Raw genomic sequence first — 22,054 nt, forward strand, 5'->3', positions numbered from 1 at the left:
TTTTGTTCCTAGCAGAACAGAGGGAACACTGCACAAAACTAACTTACGTGGCTTTATTTCACTTCATGAAATAAACCAACACTCTTCTTCCCCTTCAACTTAATGGTTACTAAGGAAGGATTAAAAGAAAAAGAACTATGGATTGCCCTCTTTCCCTTTCATTCTCTAACACCACAGCATTCATACCACACCTTACACTCCCTTCGAGTCTTGCTGAAGATCCACGCATCACAGGCCCATCAGAAGTCAGCAGTATAAGGAGGTTCAGTGTGGGAAGAAAAGATGGGAAGCTACTCATTACCTAGAGAAAAGTGTTTGTGTGGAGTAATGAGGGTAGAAGCCACATTAAAGACAGTAGAATTGTGAATGGGAGGTGAAGATATAAGGATAGTAAATATTAATAAGAAGTTTGCTTGTGAAGGGCAAGGAAGGACAGCATCTAGAGAGGCATGTAGGGTTATGAGGCAGGCTTTGTTTTTTACAGGCAAGCTCCTAGTTCATAGGATTGTTGTGATGAGTAAATGACATAATCCATATGAAAGGTTAAATGTCGTGTCTGGTACATAGTATGCACTCAACAAACATTAGCTTTCAAAACAGGGTGACTTAGTCTGACTATCTCCATTTTATATAACTGTAGGTGTGCCAAATTCCAAACTTTCAAACACTCCATTAAATGACTTCACATTCAGCTAAATGGCCACTTTTACCTTTCCTTCTGCTAAGCAGATTATTGATGAAACCACTCAGGCAAAGAAACTTGCTGAAGTGTCTAGAGTACTAACCAACAGAAGCTGAATAAAATATTTAAAATACTTATTTTTTAATACAATACTTATTTTTTATCCTTATAATAATTACATACTCTGCCCTCGGCATACGTAATGAACACAGGGAACCACCCTTTGTCCATCCCCAAGTCAGTATCTTTTGGAAAACTAGCAGGCTTAAAGAGCCTAAACACTATGATGTGAGCGCCACCTACTGCTGAGAAACTTAAAGGCACTCTCAGATAGTTCTAATATCCTGATTTGGTTCAAGGTATCACTCATGCCAAAGGCCCTTCATAGGGATGAAACTTCGATGATACTTATTTCAGTTAACTAGTTAAAAAGTTAAAACTTGAAAAGTTCCCTTTAACCTTTAACTAGTAGTTAATTAGTTCGCTGGCCAAATATTTCTGCACACTCCCTCCTTTAACTAGAAAGCTCTGTCTTTTAACTAAAGAAGTTTTAAAATTTAAAATTAAGTTATTTTCATTGTCATGGTTTAAGTAATTGGACTTCTAAGACTACCACGAGGTCTTGCATTTATGAGCTAGAACACAAAACTTCAATTTCACTTTCATTGATCACTTTTTTAAAGAGTTTTTTAAAATTTATATCACTAGCGAGCAAGAATATAAAAATATAATTAGATGTTAAGTGCTAAAGTGGAAGTCTATGTGCAGTACAATCAGGAAACAGATGAGAGAGCAGTTAGCTTTGTGTGCAGAGGTGACCTTTGGACTACAGAATGTCAGAACAGGTAGGAACTTATTAATTTGTCCATTCGCATATTAAGTGCCTACTGTGTATGTCCAAGGATAAATAATACAGTGTTCATCTTATGAAAGAGCCCACAGCCTAGTAGGGGAGGCCGATATGTAAACAAATTATTTCTTCCCTCCCCTCTTTGTATAAAACCAGAACAAAATTTGTTAATTTGGAATAGAAATGTAAACATCAGGAGCCTCAGATACCCATGTATACAACACCTAATGTAAAGCACTATAATAGGAATAAGTACCGATGTGAAATGGTAACATAAAGGTGAGTCGTACTGAAATATGAGTTCCTTAAGGGTAAAACATGGTCTTACTTATTTTGTAACTCCTGGGCATAGCAGCCAATTAAGGCTGGTTGAATTGTGCTCAGGGGAGGGAAAGAACCAAGAACAGTTCATCAAGAATATTAAGCTGGGTGTTGAAGTTAAAAGGGAGTTGTCAAGGTTCACAGGTGGAGATGGCAATGGAAATAAAAGAGGCTGAAGAAGGGTGTCTGAGGAAAGGAACTGGCATGGAAAAAGACACATTTGTGAAACAGTATAGCCCATTATGGAAACTGCAAGTAGCTTAGTATATTTGGAGTATAGGGTGGAAAAAGGGAAACAATGGAATATTAGACTGAAGAAATAAGAAAAATCCACATGGTGTGTGTGTTGGGGGGGGTGCTTGCATGCCATATATAGGAGTTAGGACATTTCTATGCACAGATATGTGTGTTAGAAAGACGTCACTAATGATAATAGAGAGGATGGATCAGAGCGGGAAAGAGACTAAAGAGAGAATTATTGAAATGGAAGATAGGACTGAAGAAATTATGCAAATTACAGATTGGAGGCCAAATACATGAAAAATATAAAGAAGAAATTAAGAGACATGGAGGGTAGAGTTAAGACAAGTTTATTAGATATATTTTCTATCTTTAAGGCCTTTACCTGCTGTATAAAAACCACCCCAAAATGTAATGGCTTAAAACTACCATTTTATTTGCTCACAATTCTGTAGGTTAAGAATGTGGGCTAAGCTTGGATGGGTATTTCTTCTGCTCCACGAAGCATTGGCTTATGTCAGATGGTGGCTAGTGTTGAAGCATCCAAGATGGATGCTCAATGTTTGATGCCTTGGCAAGGCTGACTGGAAAACTGGATTTCTTTGCCTCTCTACACATGGTTTTCTTTATGTAGCTACTTTGGGCTCCCTTTAAGGGTTGCTCAATCCCAAGACAGAGTGTTCCACACAGCAAAAGAAGAAGCTGTAAGTCTCTTAAAGACCAATTCTGAAAAGTGCAAAGTATCACTTCTATCATATTCTATCGGACAAAATATGTCGCAGAGCCAAACCAGATTCAAGAGAAGAGCAAAATAGAACTCACATATGCTACTCAGGGTTTTAAATGGAACTTTACAAGCTGATTCTTAAATTTATATAAAAGTGTAAATACCAAAATAGACAAAAACATTCTTAAGTAAAATGGGGTATAAGTAGTCACCCTACCAGATATCAAGATTTGTTTCAAAACTAGAGTAATTATACAGGTAATATATCAGGAAATTCATAAACAGACTCATATATGTAGACTAGATATATGACAGAGGAGTACAACAGAACCCCGGGGTAAGGATGGACTTGGATAACTTCTTATCCATATGGAAGAAATAAAATAAAATTGGGCTTGTATCTTAGATCACACACAAATATCAATAAAAGCCAAATGTAGAAACTTTTTGAAGAAAATATTGGAAAAAAATATTTGTAGCCATATAGAAAAAGATTTCTTCGACCAGATGAAAAAAAGCAAAACATAAAGAAAAAGACTAATAGCGTCACAGAATAGAGATCCAAGATGGCAGAGTAGATAAACATCGTGCCTGCATCCTTCCATGAACACATTCAAATTACAACTAAATTATAGAACAATCAACGGGAGAACCATCTGAAGTCTAGCCAAACAGAAGTCCTATAACTAAATAAATGAAGCCACATCAAGACTGGTAGGAGGGGCAAAGATGCAGAACATGCCCCAAACCTCCCTGTGGCAGTTGAGAATCAGGAGGGATACCTTGGGGTTACCCACTAGAGGAGTAAGGGACCCCAGCCCCCTACACCAAGCTCCCCAGCCCAGAGTACTGGTGCCAGGAAAAGGAGCCCCCACAGCATCTGATAAACAGTTGGGATTCTGACTGTTCGGGTGGGACAGAAGGCTGTGGGAAATCTAGACATCCTTTTAAATGACCTATACACAGACTCACTTGCTCACAAGCAGTCACCTTAGGCTCCATCGGAGGGACAGTGACTCAGGAGGCCTTGAAGATATATGGGGATGGGGGAGAATTGAGGTGTGTGGCTGCAGGGGGAAGATTGGAGGACAGTTGGCATTTTCCCAGTGAGGGGTCCTCTTCCCATTCATATGGCAGGTGGGTGCCATCTTCCCTATGTTGAACCCACCCCCACAGGCCAAATCTGAATCTGATTGGTCTGTCCTGCTGACTCAGCTGGGACCCCACTGCACCCAACTCTCACTCAGCCAGAGGTAGCTAGCCTCTTCCGCATTACACTCTTTCTTATACAACAGAGTCCACAGGTCCCAGTCAGGCAGCGACTGGCCTTGGTGTGCTCTGAGATTTTTGCTGAGTTGCTCCAGGCTCAGCACTGGCACCAAACTAGTATGTACATTAACCTGGTGACCACAACTCTTCCCACTCTAGTGACTCCCTGAGACCCTGCCTCACGCAACTCACATACCGCAGGAGGCTTTATCAGTAGCTGAACATTAAGGGAGCTGACAGGTGGCAGCAGCCTTGGGGTGTCCTGGCTTTTTGCAGTTAGCCTGGGCTGGTACTCGTGGCAGACCTACTTGGCTTGAATAACTATGGTGTACCCCTGAAACTAATATTGTATGTTAGCTATATTTTTAATAAAAATCTTTAAAGAAAATAAAAAGACTAATAAATTTGACCATATTAAAATTAGGAAAATCCATTAAAACAAAACAAAACATAAAAAGAATGGAAAGTAAGTCTCACAGGTTTTTTTTGTGTTTTTGTAAGTTAACAAGATGAATTCAAATTTACATGGAAATGCCAAACACCTCTAGAAGAGTTAAAATAATTTTGAAGAATAATAACAAAGTCACAGGACTGACTACTTTTTTTTAAGACTCACTACAAGCTACAGTAATCAAGATAATGTAGGATTGTTGTAAGGACAGATGTATATTATAATAATAGAATCTAATGGAGACTAGAGCCACACATGTATATATGGTTAATTGATTTTTAACCAGGTGCCAGGTTAATTCGAAGAAGAAGTGATAGTCTTTTCAAAAAATGATGCTGGAATATCTATATGCAAAATTGGATAACCTCAACTTTTATCTCACACAACATACAAAAATTAACTTAAACTGGAACTAAATATAAGAGCTAAAACTATAAAATTTCTAGAAGAAAACATAGGAGAAAATCATTTTACCTTAGGTTAGGCAAAGATTTCTTAGGTACAACACTAAAAGTATGAACCATAAAGAAAAAAATGATAAATTGGAAGAAAAAAATGATAAATTGGAACTCATCAAAATTTGAAATTTTTATTTTTCAAAAGACATTGTTAAGAAAATAAAAAAGGAAACCACAGAAGGAGAAGAAATACTTGCAAAATATATCTGATGAAGATTTACATCCAGAAGATAAAAAGAAGTCTTGGCAGCCACTCCAGGATTATCTACCCTTTGGTGCAGACAAAAAAAGCAGCAATTGGACAGGAACTAATTCTCTACAAATTTTAAAGAGATTAATCTTCACTAACAGGAAAAGAATGAAATTGAAACAGATTTCCAGCAACAAGTGCTTTGGGGGATTGCAGAAGGTTTTTGAACATGACACTGTTGAACTGAACTGCAAAATGAAATTTGCTATCTACTTACCACCAAAGGCAGAAACTGGGAAATGCGCTGCACTATATTGGCTGTCTGGTTTAACTCGCACAGAACAGAATTTTATACCAAAATCTGGTTATCATCAGGCTGCCTCAGAACACAGCCTTGTTGTCATTGCTCCAGCCTTATTGTCAGGCTGTCTCAGAATAAATACAGTCCTCATGGCTGCAACATTAAAGGAGAAGATGAGAGCTGGAACTTCGGCATTGGTGCTGGGTTTTATGTGGATGCCACTGAAGAACCTTGGAAAACTAGCTACAGAATGTACTCTTATATAACGGAGGAGCTTCCCCAACTCATAAATGCCAATTTTCTGGTGGACCCCCAAAGGATGTCTATTTTTGGCCACTCCATGGGAGGCCATGGAGCTCTGATTTGTGCTTTAAAGAATCCTGGAAAATATAAATCTGTCTCAGCATTTGCTCCAATTTGCAATCCAGTGCTCTACCCTTGAGGCAGAAAGGCCTTTAGTGGATATTTGGGAACAGATCAAAGTAAATGTGAGGCTTATGATGCTACTCATCTTGTGAAGTCCTATTCAGGTTCTCAACTGGACATACTAATTGATCAAGGAAAAGATGACCAGTTTCTTTCAGATGGACAGTTACTACTTGATAACTTCATAGCTGCCTGTACAGAAAAGAAAACCCCTGTTGTTTTTAGATTACAAGAGGGTTATGATCACAGCTACTACTTCATTGCAACTTTTATTGCTGATCCCATCAGACATCATGCAAAATACCTGAATGCATGAAAAACTTAAGAAAATAGACTCTCTTCAGGATTATAAAAATTGTAGTAAACAGAAATGCAGGGGATAAAGATTTCAAAATACTGTATTTTGTAATGCTAAAAATGCTTCACTCTGTAGTTAAATCACCTTCTGAATAAATATATGAAAGCTGAAAAAAAAGAAGTCTTATAACACAACAAGAGGAAGAAAAACAGACTTTTTTTTAAATGAGCACAAGACTTGAACAAAAACATCATTAAATAAAACATTCAAATGGCAAATAAGCACATGAAAAGATGTCATTAGGAAAATACAAAATAAAACCACAGTAAGTTACTGTTTTATGTGTTCTAGTTAAAGGAAAAATAAATTTGACAATATCAGGTGTTGGTGAAGATGAAAAGGACCCGAAATTCTTGTACATTGTTTGTGTGAGTGTAAACTGGTACAAACACTTTGGAAAACAGTTTGCCGTTATCTGGTAAAGTTAGACTATACCACAGAGAAATAACTGCACATGTCCATCAGATGATATATATGGATATATGTTACAATAGGAAAAAAACTGGAAATAATTCAAATGCTCATTGACAGGAGAATGGATAAGTCAAACAACATAATACTACAAGATAGTGAAAACTAAATTAACTATGGCTACATGCAATAATATACTTGAACTCCTCAAACAAATGCTTTAACTGATATTTATAGAATGTTCCATCCCCAACTGACAGAATAAACATTCTTCTCAAGTGCACACGGAACATTCTTAAACATAGTATGGGGGTGGCCGGTTGGCTCAGTTGGTTGGAACGCAGCGCTCATAAAACTAAGGTCGCCAGTTCGATTCCCACATGGGTCAGGGAGCTGTGCCCTCCACCACTAGACTGAAAACAACTACTTGACTTGGAACAGATGGGTCCTGGAAAAACACACTGTTCCCCAATATTCCTAAATAAAAATTAAAAAACAAAACAAACAAACAAAAAAAAAACAAGTCACCCTTGAAAAGGCGCTTTCCCTCATTAAAAAAAAAAAAAAAGATAGCATGTTGGGACACAAAATTATTCTCAATAAATTTAAAAAGATTGAAATCATACCAAGAATATTTTCTGCCCACAGCATTATGAAGAAAACTGAAAATAACTACAAATATGTGGAGATTAAACAACATGATACTGAACAACTACTGGTCAAAGAAGAGATAAAAGAAGAGGTCAAAAGATACATAGAGACAAATGAAAATGAAAATACAACATACCAAAAATTTTGGGATGCAGAAAAAGCAGAACTGAGAGGGAAATTTATATTATAAGTCTACCTCAAGAAACAAGAGAAATTCCAAGTAAACAATATAACATTATGCCTTGAAAAACTAGGAAAAGAAGAACAAAGCCCAAGGTGGTAGAAGGAAGGGAATAATAAAAATTAGAGTGGAAATAAATGAAGTAGAGAGGAAAACGACAATAGAAAAATTTAATAAAACAAAGAGCTGGTTTTTGAAAAGATAAACAAAATTGACAAACCTCTGATTAGACTTATTAAGGAGAAAAAGACTCAAATAAAAAAATCAGAAATAAAAGAAATGTTATTTAAGTTTGATATTTCCTTATTGCTTTCTGTGTGAATGATCTAGCCATTACTGTGAATGAAGTATTCAGGTCCCTACTATGGTATAATTGTATTTTTTGTCAGTTTCTCCCTTTAGATCTCTTAGTGATTGCTTAATATAATTTGGTTCTCTCAGGTTGGGTACATATATTGATAAGTATTGTGTCTTCTTGATAAGTTGTCCCCTTTATCATTATAAAATGTCCAGTACTTGTCTGAAATAAGTACTGCTACATGACTTTTCTCTGGATGCCATTTGCTTGAAGTAACATCTTCTGAAACCCCTTCACTTTGAGCATATGTCTATCTTTGGAGCTGAGATGAGTCTCCGGCAGGCAACGCATAGTTGGGTCTTATTTTTTAATCCATTCCGCTACTGTGCCTTTTGACTGGTGGATTCAGTCCATTTACATTTAGGTTGATTATTGATATATGAGGACTTACTAGAGCCATTTTATCTTTTGTTGCTCTGTATCTCCAGTATTTCATTTTCCTCATGATTTCTTTCTGCTATTTCAGTCTGGTGATTTCCTATGATTCTTTTTTGTCCCCCCCCCCCTTTTTTTCAATTTTTGCATCTTAGCTCTGGATTTTTGTTTTGTGGTTACCATTAGATTTGTGTAAAATGTCTCGTACATACAATAGTTCTTTACTTCTGATTGCTTATCTCCATTCACCTGTATGCATCGTTTCTTTTCTTCCTCCCCTTTTATGATTTTGTTGTCACAAATTCTCTTTTTATGCTGTACATTCATTACCAAATTGCAGTAGTTACAGTTATTTTTAACATTTTTTATCCCTTAAACTTTATGTTCTAATTAAGTGCTTAATATCCTATTCTGAAGCACAGTTGCAGTTTCCTGCTTCTGTCTGTATGTTAATCATCTTACTCAAAGTTTTGTATACTTTTGTCTTTTTGTTTCTGGTAAAAGAATTCTTTTCAACACATCTTGTAACCCAGGTCCTATGCTGGTAAATTCTCTCAGCTTTGGTTTGTCTGGAAAAGTCTTTATTTCTCCTTCATATCTAACATATAACTCTGCTGGATATGTTATCTGTGACTGATGGTTCCTCTCTTTCAGTATTTTGAGTATTTTCTTCCACTCTTTCCTCATTTATAATGTTTCTACTGAAAAATCTGATGGTAATCTAATGGTGTTTCCTTTGTAGTTTACAGTCTTTTTTTCTCTTGCTGCCTTGAGAATTCTTTCCTTGTCATTAATTGTTGACAGTTGGAATAAAATGTATCTTGGAGAAGGTCTTTTTGTGTTCCTATAATTTGGTGTTCTGTTAGCTTTCTTTATTCTAAAGTACAGTTCTTTTCATAGGCTTGGGAAGGTCTCATCAATTATTTCTTTGAGCAGGCTCACTGTTCCTTTTTCCGTCTCTTCTTCTGGCATACACATTCTCTTTATGTTGCTCTTTCTAATGGAGGCAGATAGCTCTCATAGAATTCTTTTTTTTTTTTTTTTTTTAAGGAGGGCGCAGCTCACGGTGGCCCATGTGGGGAGCACACCAGCACCCTTTGTGTTATTAGCACCACGCTCTAACCAACTGAGCTAACAGTCCACCCCAACCCCCACCCCTTTTTTTAACTCTCAATTCTCTCTCTTCTTCCTCCTGAATCATTTCTAGGTTTTTATCTTTGAGCTCACTAACTCTCTTCCTTCTTGTCTGCTCTATTTTCAATGTTCTCTAATACATTCCTTATCTCATTTGTTGAGTTCTTTAGCTCCGGAATTTCTGTTTTGTTCCTTTTTATAGTTTCAGTCTCTTTGGTAATGTACTCCTTTTGTGCATTAATTTTATTCCTGAGCGCATTGAGCTGCCTTGATGAGTCTCTTGTATGTCACTGAGCTTCTTCATAGCTGCAATCTTAAATTCTCTGTCATTTAAGTCACAGTCTTTCATGCCTTTGAGTTTGGTTTCTGGAGACTTTTCATTTTCTTTTCGTGCTCCCATGTTGCCTTGGTTGTTCCTGATATTTGATGGCTTGTTTCTCTTTCTAAGCGCTTGAGGTAGTAAACTCTTTTCTTGTTTAGATACTGTTTTGCTCTTAAGAATTCAGCAAGTTGATAGGTAGGATACTTTCTTTTGTTTTCTAGTAGATAGTGTTATAGCATAAGTTTTTGTTTTCTCTTAGTTGCACTATTTGAGGCCCCTGGGATCATGATGGACTGGCGTCACTTTAGTCAAGGAGTACCTATTGCGATGCTGGCTGTTCCCTCTGTGACCAACTCACCTCGGTTATGGGGCACGACCACTGTGGTGGAAGAACGTGGGGGAACACCGATTTTGCAAGCTTCCAGTTCTAACTTCTTTTTTTCTTTTTTTACTAATGTTTCCTGACCCTGCTATATTTTTGGAGCTGTCTCTACTGCCTCTACCAGGATGTGCTGGGATGGATGGGATGGGGGACAAGTTCATGATTTCAAAGCTCCATTCCTGGCTAGCAATAGGTTTTGGCTCCTGTGTCCTGTTTAAGGCATCTCAGCTTTTTCTACTGGCTCTCGGGATAGGTGGGGCAAGGGAGACAGGTTCGCAATCTGTGGCGCCCCCACCCCCGCCCTCCTGCCAGCAATGGCTGTCAACACCGCTGTATTATTTAAGGCTTCCCAGCTACCTCTACTGGGGTGTGTCAAGTTGGGGAGAGGGGAAAGGATGATGCCTTTTACTGGGGAAACACTGTTTTTTCCCCTCTTACTCTCCAGGCCATAGCGTGAGGGTTGCAGGCCAACTTCTCCGCTTCTACCACACTCATTGAAGCCAAGTTGGCACCAAATTGCATCTGCTGCCACTATCCCTGTCCTTCTCCTCATCCAGCTTCCATTATTTGTGCCAATATGTCCATCTTCAGATGTTCCAGTGCGTGGATCTTTTATGTGTATTTGTGCGTTGAGCAGGGGATCCTTTGTTGAGTTATAGATGTCTAACTTGTTGTAAATTTAAGAGGAGGAAAGAAGGAGTCTTCTCATTCCACCATGATGCTGACATCTTTATGTGACTCTTCCACTGTAAAAATGTGTCTGTCTTGTCACTAGGAATAAGGGACACTTTCGACCACGCAGATGTTTTCAGTTCTAATTTTTTCCATTCTCTCCCTAGCAATTGTTGAAATTGGCCAAATTAAACTACTGTCCAGAAGATCTTAACAAACATTGTGAGGCCTGATTTATTTCAACAATCTGTGGTCCCTTGACTTAGAGTTACTTTGTTTAATAGATGTTAGTTGGATGGAAGGTCCAACATTGGCATCAAAACCCATAGGGCCTTTGAAATCACTCATGGGGTCCTCCCATGGGGAGTAGCCTGACAGCCTACTCTGGTGTGGGATCATGCCTTTTGCCGACAGATATTTTAGACTTACTCTTAGGTAAGAAAAGTGTAAAAAATGGTGTTTACATTTAAGGAAAAATGCAATATGAACGAGTGAGTCTTCCTGTATGAACTGAGATATAGCCATTTCTGCTTACGTGAAGATGATGAGACAATAGGTTCAAAACTCAAGACTCAGTAAAGCAAGATGCCTGAATTTTCCCACAGGTGCACCTGTCAAACATCCTGGCTGCCCTTTTCCAAAAAGTCTTTAAAAATGAGGATCTAGAAGCTTTGGCCTTTATACTGAAAAAGTATTGAGGTAAGAATAGACTCAGTTTGAATATGCTGCTCTCCTGCATCAATTGAGGAAATACCCTGTGTAAACCAAGGCTGAGTAGTCCAAGGGTGTTTTTTCTTATGAGAACTGAGATAAAGGGTAGTTCCAAGGACATGTCCATTAACATACTTAATGTATACATAGCTGTTAATTTATAAATGCTGGAAATCAGTGTACCGTGGATAATCTGGGACAAGATGTTGCTATCTGAAGGATGCACTTGAAACTCAAAGGAGCAGGACACTCCAAGAGATCCCAGTGGAGTAGATCTTAATGTATGAGGAAACAATGCAGTACTTGTAGAAAGCCCCGCTGGGAGACAAAAAAAGCTGAAAGGTCATGTCAAAGTTCTTCCGCCAAACTGAGTTTCAGCCAACCTGTTTTTTGTATCCCATCGACCAAAAGACAAGAGAGTGACAGAGAAAGCATAAAGTACTATAGATTTTATAATTCAAAATGAGTGAAAAAATTTTAAAATTATACTTAGTTTTAATGTAGTAAGTTGTTTAGTTTTAAAAACAAAGAATTGAAAGCGCATGATGCCCGAAAAGCTAGGTAATTTGTGCAAATGTTTTGAAAACTAATTGAGTTTTCAAGAGGTATTTAGATGTCTCAAGATCTCAAAAATGAATATTTACAAAATATGCCTTACAAGCAACCAAATAAAATCCTTAACTGAAAACACAAATCTTCTATTGGCAAAAGGTATACAAACAAATTATATTGAAGTGTCTGTTTGTAAGAATGAATATGCATAAGCATGTTTTGTATGCAAACTTAGAAACATAACTGTTATTGGTATTGCAATATATTGTGAGAAATCCATAAAGCTAAAGTGTTATGAATTAAATTATTTTAACTAATAATTTTGTTTTTTAGCATAACCGTACAAGAGAGAAAAAACCTTCCATGTTTCAAAAAAGTGGAAGCATACAGACAAAAAATCGTTAAGGTTTAGTAATAATAAAATGCCTGTCCACACACATGCACACACACATACCTACCTATCTGGTAACGAACACATGTTTCCTCCATGCCTAAGAGAAAAAAAAAAGTGTCACTTTAAATCTTGACTCCACAGACCATGGTTTCTGGGCTGATGATAGGGAAGCTACCACATTTTGCCGTGTATAATGTGCACTTTTTTGGCTCAAATTTGTCAGGGAAAAATAAGGATGCACATTATACATGGGTAGTTCCATATCTATATAAATGTCTTTAATTCTTTTATTTATACTTATAAGTTAAAGTGTAACTCTAGAAATCAATAATGATATCCATGTGCAAAATAATACCCTGGAATACAATAATCAGTTTTGTTAAATTTATGACAGACTTGCAATGATGAAGAGCTCTTGGCCTTCTATGATGCATAAATATCGTAAATTTGTTACCGTACATAAAATTTCTTGTATCTGTTCTTGTGTTTTGTAATTATTTGTTACATAAAATTTCTTGCACCATAGTATGTTAAAAAATAAATGCTAAAATTTCTCTATAATACAAAAAACAAGTACCTATGTGTAAACAAATAAAAACTTGAATTAAAAAATTAAAACGAAAGATTTTTTCCATGAAAGTTTAGGCCAAAAACGTGGGTGCACATTACACAAGGGAGTTCATTATACACAGCAAAATACAGTAAGTCATTCTTTTTTCTATTTTGGTAGGGAAGAAAAATCATGTATAAGTTCTGGTTTTTGTTTTTTAAACAAATTTTATAATTCCAAATCTTAGAGCTTTTATATGAAATGCTTAAGTTCAAGGTAATAATATATATAAGTAATCTAGGACCGTTAATGCTTCTTACTGTGGAAATTGCCTTATTTAATGTTAATATGTGAAATTAAAAAGAAAATCTATTGGTAAAATTGTTTTTTAAAGTAAACTTTAATTTTAAATATGTGACTTTATGGTTCATATCTGAAGGGGAAAGTGTAGATACTACAAAATATAAGATTGAGAATACAAACATTATTTATTTTATTCCTTGCAAAGATTCAAAAATTTTTCCTAACTTTAAAGTAGCTAAACTATTATATGACTGTATTGAAAGAAGTATGAATGTAAGGTAAACATATTACAGTTGACATGTAACATAATCCATATACCCACTCTCTTATAAATTAGTTCTCATAAATCACAGATGAAAATATAAAATGCAAACCTATACAAAGCATTTTTAAAAATCATATTGAGTAGTTTTTTTTTTAAAGATTTTATTGGGGAAGGGGAACAGGACTTTTATTGGGGAACAGTGTGTACTTCCAGAACTTTTTTCCAAGTCAAGTTGTTGTCCTTTCAGTCTTAGTTGTGGAGGGCGCAGCTCAGCTCCAGGTTCAGTTGCTGTTGCTATTTGCAGGGGATGCAGCCCACCATCCCTTGAGGGACTCGAGGAATCGAACTGGCAACCTTGTGGTTGAGAGGATGCACTCCAACCAACAGAGCCATCCAGGAGCTCAGTGGCAGCTCAGCTCAAGGTGCCATGTTCAATCTTAGTTGCAGGGGGCGCTGCCCACCATCCCTTGCGGGACTCGAGGAATTGAACCAGCAACCTTGTGGTTAAGAGCCACTGGCCCATGTGGGAATCGAACCAGCAGTCTTCGGAGTTGGGAGCACGGAGCTCCAACCACCTGAGCCACCAGGCTGGTCCCATATTGGGTAGTTTTTAAACTGTGATATTTGTGATAATTATTAATTATAAAGTTAATTTTATTGTATTTTACTATTAAATTGCTTTAAAAATTCTTAATTGTCTTTGGGGGATATAGATGAAGTAAATTATATATACATATATATACATGTATGTACATATATGTGTGTGTGTATATATATATATATATATATATATATATATATACATATATACATATACATGCAATTTTAAGACTTTTTAAAGGTAGAAAATTAGAGTTCAACACTGAACTGCCTTGGATAAAAGATTAAAAATGAAACTAGAAAATATATATCTGTATATAAAAACTAACTATAGTTAAGGGGCTATTTTTATTAAATCTCATATAAAATTCTGTGTTAATATTAGGTCATCTGTCTCATATATCCCTGAGTTGTAGGACTAATACTTTGTTAAGATAATATTCACAGGAAGACTAGAATAACTTTAATGAACCCGGAGTCAGACTCAGCACCCCGTACCCCTGCCCCACACATACTCGTAGCCATGCCCTTGTGAAGTCCCCTGCCATGTTGATTTTGGACTTGGATGGGATTTGCTTTGGCCAAAGGGAGTGTAATACAGGCAGAGGCTTGGTACATGTTTGCACACTGAATCTTGTGTTCTTGGAACACTGTCATAGTTGTCTTGTGGAGAAGCCCAATGTAGCCTCCTTGAAGAGGTGCGACCACAGAGAGAGAGGGAGGCTGCCATCTCCAGCTGAGCCCAGCCCCCAGTAGACCTGCCAGCTGAATGCAGCCACGGAGGAAGCTAAGGGAGACCAGCAGAAGAACCACGTGTCTAGGTCATAGAATTGTGAGGAATAAGAAATTGTTTTAGGCCATGACGTTTTGGGGGTGGTTCCATACCAAGGCCTACACCAAAATCTAATTCCAAGATAATTGGACGGAAAGAAGCTCAGTATGCTAGCATGTACCAATTATTATCACATAATCTCCATGTGAGTGCCAAGTGTGTTCTTGTCTGATTGATAAATACCTGAGCTCTTTTCAAACCCCAAAATGAAATGGTAAAGTAATATAAATAGTACCTTGTGACTTAAATAGAATTTATTTTTTTAAATTAAGGCTTATAAACTTTTAATAATAGTGTGGTTTGAACATATAACATGGTAAAGAAAATTAGTATATGGTATATTCAAGTTAGTATGAAAATATTTTGAAAGATGGACCTGGAATGTGCCAGGAGATAAGAATGCTTTCAAAATGTTAAGAGGACCTAGACGCCAACTAAAAACGAGTCCCTGCAGGTTCAATTGTGACAGTCTTTGCATCAAAAAGGAAGTAAAACTTAACTTCAAACAAGTTAAGAATGTAAAAAGCCATGAGTCCATAATGATACTCAAAAGAATAGAAATTTATTTTCTATTCAAATACTTAGTATTTTATTAAAGTAAATTTTGTTCAGAGATGAAAAAAATATTGTTGTTGAAGTTTAATTGTAGATCTCTTTTCAGGATGGGTTAAACATACAAAGAATAAGAATCTTAATGGCATGTGAAAGACAAGATTCTCTTCCTGTGAAATATAAATAGTCTCTAGAGACTTCCTGCTACCCCCTCAGAACCCACCCACTTGCCGGACATTCATCTACTAAACTGATACCAAACATTAAGGAAGCCGGCAAGGCATTCCTTTCACAGGCCTGGGAGGTCCTCCCACCTGACCCTGAGGCTTGAGATTGTGCAATTTAAAATCCTGAAGCCAAGTGGATTTTACCTTTTAAACAGACTTTAATTTGTGGAAATAATCTTTTTATTTAAATTTAATTACTAGATAGTGGTTTTACCACATGGTTTAAGGTTGGTTGCCTTTGTAGTTACTAATGATGCTAGATAAAGGCCAAGGGTTCACATACATAAAGGCCTGCCTTTAACTTGCACCCAGAAAGTGAGAATCAGAATTGTCATCCAATCCCAAATAATCCTACTCCTGTTGAACCTCTTTGCTCTGACCTTTCCCAGGGGATGAAATCAGAGAACAATTCATTTACAGTGCTTTAAAAAAAATTTTTTTTTGCTTTTTTCAAAGTGATACATGTACATGATTTAAAGAGTTAAATGGTTCCAACAAGACTTCCCATTCCCTCAAGCAACCATTTACAACTTTTAGCTGATTCTGAAAGTTATCTAAAGAACAACTTTTCTAAATAACATGTTCATATTTCTACTTGATTTTTCACTTAGCTATTATATATTGACTTCCCAATAGAGAAGATAAGGATTTAGCTTTCTTGCGCACACTCCTTTGCACATTCACCTTGCATGTACACTGTTAGTTCTTTAATTCTCCTTATGCAGTTATAATTTACTTATCCTGCTCAATCAGCTGGATGTCATTGACGTAATAGATTAACATGATGTTCTGCAGGATGTCCAGAAGGTCCAGATGTCTTCAAACTATTTTATGACAGAGGGCAGGAATGCTAACATTGCCCTGGGCCAAACTGTAAATGTGAACTTTTGTCTGTTTCATGGGAATGCCAACTGTTTCTGATCCTTTCTTAAAACTAGAACAGACAAGAATGCATTCGCTAAATTAACGATGTGTATCAAGTACCCGAAGCTGTATTAATCTGTTCTAGCAAATATAGTGCATCTGGCACAGCAGCTGCCATCAGATCTACTAATTGGTAAGCTTGCCATAATCTGCTGTCATCCTTCAGGGTCCATCTATGTTTTGCAGGGACACATGTGAGCTAAATGGAGATACGATGGGAATCAGCACTCTGTATCTTTTAAATGCATAAGAGTGGCACTAATTTCTGCCATCCTCTCCTGAGATACAATATTGATTTCCTGTGCCATGTTTGCCTGGGGAGGGGAGGCAATTTCAGAGGCTTCCACTTGGCCTTCCCCACTATGACAGCTTTTACTCCACAGGCAAAGGTCCCAATGGGTTTCTACCAGTTGCCAAATAGGTCAATCCCATTATATATTTGGGGACAGGGGAAATGACGGTTGGGTGGGCCACAGACCCTCTCTGAGCATGACTTTGCCACGACCCCACTTAGTAACTGGCCTCTCTATGTCCCCACTCTAACAGAGGACCATGATGATACTTCTGAGCTCTGGATACCAATGTCAATTTCCAATGTCTAAACAGTACTTTAAATGTCTGGATATCCCCATTTCCCTAAGGTACAATTACCCAAATAAATGGCCAAAGATACTTTGGGGATGGACTAGGGAAACCATTACCATTTATACTTGTTCAAGTATGTGGCAGGGTCCTTCCTTCTGGGAACCTCTACAGTCAATGTGTCCCAGGTCTATTAAATGGCTCAGGTGTGGAAACTGATTAAGGAATTGTGACGTTATTGGGTGACAGACCTTAGCCTCCTGATCATCTATTCTTGATTTTTTTCTGCTAATACAAACTAATAAAACCTCTGTTGGCTGCCTGTCTATATTGCCCCTAAGAACACCACTTTCTGTCAACCATTTCCGTAACCGTGTGGGTCAGGTCCCCGGTGTAACTATTACACAGTTATAATAATTGTAACCTGGCATCTGGTAGTTCAGCACTGTCACCTGGTCTCTATTATTGTGGGGTCCTGTCATCCCCATTGTATCAGTGAGCCAAATTTTGGGAGGCCTCTGCTACATTCATCTGTGATTTGTGGAAAGCCACACATACTCCCCAAGTTCCTGGTGGTACACGCTGGTAGGTCCTGTATTTTCTTTGGGAGAACAGTCCTTTACCTCTATCAGGTACAGCACCTCCCAACTACATTATGCTATGACTTAACATTAATTATAGGCATAGTGGCCAGAAGGCTATCCATTCATACTGCACATCGCATAACCTTAGAAGACATATCCTGTTGGCTTAGTGGAAGCATTTGGGCAGACTCAGATGTTGCAAGATGGAAAACTGGTGACACTTGTCTAATTATATTTGTAGTATGAAAGGAAATAACTGGAAAACTTTATAAACTTGGTATTTACTGGCTTTTTCTTGCCACTTCCAGCCAAGTTCTATGGGAAATGAACTCAGGCCAAAATTGGCCCATCGGAAGGTAGAGATGGAAAAGAACAGTTTTGCTAAGAGGGGAAGTCTGTCTGTAATCTAAGTGGATTAAGAGTCCCATAATTTGGGGCTTTAAAACGCTGAAAAAAAACCCCAAGTATTTCTATACCTCCAAATCAAAGCAAATAGAAACAGTGTCTGTGAACAAAAGCCTTGGAAGGAAATATGCCTGACACTCAGCCATACTAAACTGACAAAGATGGGATTAAGAATGCTGCCCACCTATTAAATTCCAGTTTCAGATGCCCTCAAGTTAGCTGTCATTAAGGATGAGGTAGCTGCTCAACACAGAGAAGCTAGGAAATAAAAGATAGTCTTTGGGCTTATAAACTTTATCTAGGCAAGAAGTGCTGCTGTAATTTCTTCCACATTGAACTGACTGAAAGCAAAACAACAGAAACCCTTTACATTTTTGCATGAATTATATTGCCAGAGATACACCAAGCCTCATATGCATCCACAGGCTTCAGCTGTTGCTACTGACAAGCACAGTTGAGGTGTTTGGTGTTTCTGAAGCAGCATTAGCAAAGTCTCAGTGTCCAGCCGCTAATTAGTTCTGTGGGCCTTGATGGGCAGGATTTAGAACATGTATTGTACTGGTATAGATCACAGTGGGTACAGTGTGGTTCTGGAGTTGGCAACACAAGCGACTTTCTGATTGTGGCGGTTTCCTAGGCAATTGCAGGAGAATGTAGTTTAGAAATCATCATTTCCTGATCATAGAAGAATCACTGTTCCCTTGGTGGCCTGGTTCTGTAAAGACTTTGGGACTTGTTTCTGAAAAACCAATCTTAGAATCTATTTAATCAACACTCAATTTCTTATAAGTATGAAGGATGTACTTATACCACCAGGTGGAACGGATTCTATTCTCTGCAAATGAACTTTGACTGGTTCTGTAAATTGTACAGGAAGAATAATGGCTACAGACAATAGGCTCTCAACGGAGATATGAAAACTAGAATTAGGAAAATTAGAATAGGACATTAGAATTGGTTATCTATCCTAGCAGAATTTGAATGCAGCGATGATTTTGCTAGTATGAGAGTGAGACACTGTCCAGTCCGTGGCACACAAAGGCAAACTAAGAGACTGATGTGTACTTACATTTTCTAATTTTGTCCTTCTCTGTCTTGAGCATCACCATTATACTATACTGGCCTCAAAAGAAGTTTGGGTGCTTTCTCTGTGGCTCTCAAATAGGATTTATCAATCCTTTGAAAGTATGGTTAAAAAAACACTAGTTTTGAGCCTTAACAAGTGATAGTAGCATTAACTTCTCTATAGGCAGTTTAGAAATCACTGTGCATGTCACAGTATTCTTTTTATAAACTCAATGATTCAGAAATTCTAAGTGTCACTCTTAATATGGATTTTTGGGGGATAGCTACTGATTCTAAGGTGGGTAAATTAATTAAGGGGCAGTTATCTTAATTCAGGATTCCTGGCCGGGCAAAAGAGATCATCAATGCCCTGCAAATTTTTTAGGATGATTACCATTCTAGGTGATTTCTTCCAGTCTCATGGTTTAAAACACCATTTAGTGACTCCCAGATTTATAATCCCTGATCTAAATTTTTCACTGAGCTCCAAAATTGGTATCTGCTGGCTCAACATCTCTATTTGTATGTGAAATTGGCATCTCAATCTTAACATCTAAGAACAATGGCTCTTCCCGCGAAACCCACTAGACCCCATGTTCCCCATTTTAGCAAGAACCAACCATTATTCAGTTGCTTTGGTTTAAAAAAAGAAAATCCTTGTCATTTTAGTCTCTTTTTTTCTTATATGTCATCGGTAGATCCTGTTGGCTCTCCTTGAAAATATATTCTGAACTCTGCTAGTTCTTCCACTGCTACCACCTTATTCCAAGCCACCATACTTTATTTCCTGGGCTGCTGAAACAGCCTAGCGGACTTTCCTGCTTGCACTTTTGAAGGTCAACAGTCTATCCATCCACAAACAGCCACTTACACAAATCATTCCACTCTCCAGAGTAAAACCATCTAACGACTCCCATCTCCTTACCCTGCTTCATCAGTGCCCCGCAATGTCACTAATCTTATTTCCCACAATCTTCCTTCTCAGGCTCACTGTGCTCTAAGCACCCTGGCCTCCTAGCTTCTTTCCCAAATGCCAACCGCCTTAAACTTCAGGACTTTTCTAACTTGCTGTTCTCTCTGCCTGGATCATCCTTTGCTCAGATTCCTCCAAGGCTCCCTCCACTCTCATTCAGGTCTCTGCTTAAACATCAACTCAGAGGTCTTTCCAGTCTATCCTATCTAAAACTGCACATTCTTATATCTGCTTTCCCTATCACTCATGTTATTTCATGTCATTTTAGTTAATTTTTGTCCCTGTCTAGACTATACAGTTCCTTTAGAGAAGGTACTACAGTTCATTCACGCCGTATCCCTAGCACCTAGAAAAATGCCTGGCACCTAAATATAAGGTTGATTAAATCAATTTCGCTTGACCTTATCCTGCTTAACTGCAGCACTTGCTTTGTGAAGTCACCTCACAAAGATAAGCATACAAACACAGAAAGGAAACAAAACCCAGGTGAGGCCTGCCTCGCCGTTTTTTGAGCCTTTCCCTTGCAGCATCCGGAGTCAGCGCTGGGACTTAAAATGCTATTTCGTTTCCTTCTCCAGCCGAGAAGGGGAAGGGGTAAACAGGAGAAAACGAGGCGTGTAGGCTGAGAAAACGAGCCTCAGCTCTACAGTATTCCGCTGCGAATTTACGGTTATCCATGGCAGCGCTTATTTTCATTGGATTGCCTTGGGGCTGAGGCTGCGATTCCGGAGAGAAAAACCCTAGCGCCAACCCACGAGAAAACCGGTCAGCCATTTTCGAAGCTAGTCTCCCTGGAAACTCCGCCGAGTACGTACGCAAGACAGTAGGCGGGGCTTATTGCGAGGGCCTCACTCCGGAAACCGCACCCTCGGTGGCATCCCACCGACGAGGATTCGCAAAACGCAGAGCGAGATTTAACAGTCAGCCGCGAAAGCGCGCACTCGAACGCCAATGGGAGCGGGAGGGGAACAACTCCTGAGGAACATTTTGTATATCCAACAATGATTGGCTGGAGCCCCCCTCTCTTCTTCTTGGTATTGGCTGGAATTCCTTTCCCCGCCCATTCAGTGGCTTTTGTCTATGTACTTCTGATTGGCTCCTTTGGGCTGGTGGGGGGAGCAAGGTCAGGAGGGAATTGTTCATCACGGATTGGTGGATTTGAGCACCCGGCAGCTCCTTCTCCAGGAAGGAGCCCGTCCCATCTTGTCTCTGTCCCGTCTCCCGACCCGTACGCTTTTCCTTCAACTCGCGCGCACGAATGGTTAAAAAAAAAAAAAAAAAAGGAGGGTGGGGGTGTGAGGTCCAGCCCGCCAGCCAGGCCTCTAGCACCTAGCGCGCGCCCTCAGGAAGGACCCGCGCGAGCTGCCCGTGACAGTGCCTGCGCTGTTTGAAACTGCAGAACCCGTTAGGATCTTGGGGAAACTACCGTTCCAGCTGGTTCCGGAGTCCGTGCGTACCAGGGGTGCGAGTGGCGGTCGCGAGGTGGCTCTTACCTTTCGCGTCTCTGCACCGTGGAGACTAGAACCGGCATCTTCGAAGGACGCCACCTCCAATCGCGGCGCTGGCGCGGGCGGAGGCTAAAACACGGGGGTCCTGAGACTGAGGAAAACGCGCCAAGTTCCCCTCGGTAGTGGAGTGGGAAAGACCCTAGCGGTTCAGGCGCTTCGGCAGTGGGACTACTTCTTGCGCTTCTCATCCTCCCGGGGCAGGCGCGGGCGAGCGCCGCTCCGGGGATGTAGTTGGTGCCGGCGCACCGCAGGACCGAGCGGCGGCCCG

The 22,054-nt window shown here is 38.9% G+C and overlaps 1 protein-coding gene and 1 pseudogene across 2 annotated transcripts in view; one reads left to right on the forward strand and one right to left on the reverse strand.

Annotated features, from left to right (window-relative positions):
* LOC109447235 (uncharacterized) overlaps window positions 1-21,974 on the reverse strand; it is a 32,712-nt gene extending 10,738 nt beyond the window's left edge. Inside the window, exons 1-2 of one of the 2 annotated variants that reach the window (XM_074334835.1) lie at window positions 21,772-21,974; window positions 12,481-12,513 (exon numbers count right to left, since the gene is read on the reverse strand). In XM_074334835.1, coding sequence (XP_074190936.1) covers window positions 12,481-12,513; window positions 21,772-21,974 — 236 coding nt within the window. The remainder of the gene's footprint in view (window positions 1-12,480; window positions 12,514-21,771) is intronic. The other variant, XM_019731380.2, reaches the window with a different exon arrangement.
* LOC109447248 (S-formylglutathione hydrolase) lies at window positions 5,342-6,282 on the forward strand (annotated as a pseudogene).
* Window positions 21,975-22,054: the final 80 nt, after the last annotated feature.

The sequence above is a fragment of the Rhinolophus sinicus genome, linkage group LG06, assembly GCF_036562045.2.
Source record: "Rhinolophus sinicus isolate RSC01 linkage group LG06, ASM3656204v1, whole genome shotgun sequence".
In the NCBI taxonomy this organism is placed as follows: Eukaryota; Metazoa; Chordata; class Mammalia; order Chiroptera; family Rhinolophidae; genus Rhinolophus; species Rhinolophus sinicus.